Below are 2785 nucleotides of genomic sequence, written 5' to 3'. Positions count from 1 at the left end.
TATATATATATATATATATCGTTGCACCTCACCTGCATTACATATTCTAGTTCAGCGTAACACACATTCCGTGTCGCATCGTAGCCGCTCGGCAATCTAGCGTACCAATCAACCCGGCAAGGGAGAGAGGGAAAGAGAAAGAGAGGGTAGACACAAAAGAAGAGGGTAGGCAGGGACACAACACAATACACGCAGCTGGTGTTGTTGATTGTCCTTGATACTCCGATTACTTGTGTGGGTCCCTGTTCCGCAGCGTCGATTGACTTCACGATCGCGCGCGCGAACTAGTATTCGTTCAACGGGAGGGAGAGGGACAGTCTAGGCCACACACGCACACGCACGCGTATAATCAGAGAGGCGGTGTGGTGGAGGAGGAAGAAGAAGAGGCGTGTGTGTAGGAAACCACAAAAAAAGGGGGACGATACCGCACTTCTGCTACACACATACATACATTAGTACAACCACACGGAGCAAGAGAGAGGGAGAGAGAAATATATAAAGTGAGTGAGAGAGAGGAAGATAATCCAGTAGGTTCTTCTGCTTACACCTGCGCCCATCTGCATTGTACGTGTGACGGATGGAGGCGTTGTCGCAGAAGGAGCAAAACATGCTACCTGTGGGCACTCTTGTGGCGTTTGAGCGGCTTGACCACGGCGCGGCGGCGGAGTGGAGCTGGGCGCTCGGCACCGTGCAGCAGCACCTGCCTGGTGTGCGCACCTGCGTGGTTCGCTGCTGGGAACGCGAGGCGTGGGACGCCCACAGCAACAGTATTGCCGTTAGCGTCATCACTGAGGAGCTGCGTCGCGTGAATGAACGGACAAAATCTGCGCAGCGTCGCCTTCTCTACGCGGATGAGAACACGCGCAGGCGGCACTCTTCCCCACACAACGGCAGTGACCACGGCACGTGGGTACAGGAGGGCCGCGGCCTTACGGGCGAGATGGCAAGTTGCATGCGCGGGTTAAAGGAGTGCCGCGCCAAGCAGAGGGACCTCAGTGAGGAGCTGCAGCGAATCAAGACATCGCCCTCCGCGACACCAACCGTCGCTCGCTTTACGCGACGCCGGGTTGGCGAAGAGGTCATTCTTGCATCATCCCTCATCAGAGTCGTTCCCGTCGATGTGGACGCGGTTACGTGCGTCGTGACGGCAGCGGAGGGAGAGGCTATTGCGAGAGAGGCGGCCAACCTCCGCGTGGTGATGCAGCAGGAATTGAATCACTGCAGGGATGAGCTCCTAGGCACGGTGGCGGAGCTGCGCTGCATCCAGGCGTTCAGCGACGAGCTAGAAAAGCGGACGGCGTTGTGCAATGATCTCATCCTGCGTGTGGCAGATGCGGCACGCCCCTCGCCAGCATTGCTGCACCCGTCGAACAGCACTGCATTGGCGGACCTAAAGCAGTTGCGTGACACGGTCGACACTATGGCACGATGGGACTGGCAGCTGCCGTCGCCGCAACAACAGCAACAACAAGGTAGAGGGGTCACCACACGGCACTCCGCAGACTTCTCGTGGCATGACGCCGATTTGCTCGTCGCCAACAAACCCGAGGAGTTGTTAACTACCTTCACGACAGAGGTGGCCTACTGCCTCCATGTTCCACTACGGAACGTAAGCAACGCAACATTCCAGGTAAAAACGGCAGGACTGGCAGCCACGTTTGACGTTCACCACCCCACCAGTGTGACGGGCAGTCAGGTGGACGCCACGTTGCGCGCCTACCCTTTCCCGCTGCTTGAGTACCTGCATCGCAATGTCGCGGAGCCCAAAACCGGCTTGGATCTCGCAATTGAGGAGGTGTGCAATGCTCTGGGAATCAGTAAGAGCAAGCACAACGGTATGCGCTTCTGCGAATTCATTGAACAGCTGTCGGTGCTCAACATGACGGCTGATAAGGACGCATATGAAAGCGAGATTGGCGATATGCTAATGCTTCTCGACAAACTGCACAGCGAGAATCGCTCTCTGCAGCACACCATCGCCAAATCCAACGCGGAGTTCAGAAGGCAAGCAGCAGAGGCACAACGAGAGCGCGAGCTCTTAAAGACNCTCTCTGCAGCACACCATCGCCAAATCCAACGCGGAGTTCAGAAGGCAAGCAGCAGAGGCACAACGAGAGCGCGAGCTCTTAAAGACGAAGACTGCCGACCTCAACCAGGAGATCGTTCGTCTCAACAATGTCATTGAAAAACTGCGCGAGTTGGAGGACCGGCTCCGTGCAGAACTTGATGAATTTAAACTCGACCACGCTCGCATAACGCACATGCGCACACAACGCAACCTGGAGGACCGCCCCGCTGATGACGGACCCCTCTACTGTGTCACACTAGAGGAGTACACAGGGGAGAAAAACCGTGCTCAGCGTCTACAGGAGCAACTTGATTTCGAAAAGGAACAACATGCACAACTCCAACAATTATTCAGCACCAACGAAAGTAAACAAAAGCAACGCGATAAGGATGAGGAAACCAAGGATCAAAACACACAACGCATGGTACGATTACTTGAATCTAAAAACCAACAGCTCTCAGACAACATAGACCGTACAACGCACGCAAACGAGAAACTCACCAACACCCTAGCGCAGAAAGAGGCTGATATTGCTGCACTAACTGCGGAGGTGGAAGCGTTCCGCCGCAAGCGTCACGAGGCCCTTGGAGTGCGCCAGCAGGACGGTCAGCTGGACGTGGCTGCAGCACTGCTCCCCCCTGACCGTGCAGCAGCGGCTGTGGTGGACCCGGCGGTCATTGCGCAGGAGCCGCTCTACTGCGTTACCATCGACGAGCT

At 55.9% G+C, this 2785-nt stretch overlaps 2 protein-coding genes across 2 annotated transcripts; both read left to right on the top strand.

Annotated features, from left to right (window-relative positions):
* Positions 1-577: 577 nt before the first annotated feature.
* On the top strand, positions 578-2185 carry DQ04_05211020 (flagellar attachment zone protein; the record flags this gene model as incomplete). The annotated part of the gene is made up of 1 exon (XM_009314049.1): positions 578-2185. The coding sequence occupies one exon, from the start codon at positions 578-580 to the stop codon at positions 2183-2185; it is 1608 nt and encodes a 535-aa protein (XP_009312324.1).
* Positions 2186-2261: 76 nt separating this feature from the next.
* DQ04_05211010 (hypothetical protein) lies at positions 2262-2783 on the top strand (the record flags this gene model as incomplete). The annotated part of the gene is made up of 1 exon (XM_009314048.1): positions 2262-2783. A coding segment is annotated over one exon (522 nt), but the record flags the coding sequence as incomplete, so codon positions are not given.
* Between the last annotated feature and the right edge of the window lie 2 nt (positions 2784-2785).

This window comes from Trypanosoma grayi (assembly GCF_000691245.1).
Source record: "Trypanosoma grayi strain ANR4 Tgr_521_V1, whole genome shotgun sequence".
In the NCBI taxonomy this organism is placed as follows: Eukaryota; Euglenozoa; class Kinetoplastea; order Trypanosomatida; family Trypanosomatidae; genus Trypanosoma; species Trypanosoma grayi.
The sequence above is the reverse complement of the archived record's forward strand: the minus strand, read 5'-3'. Positions and strand labels throughout refer to the sequence as shown.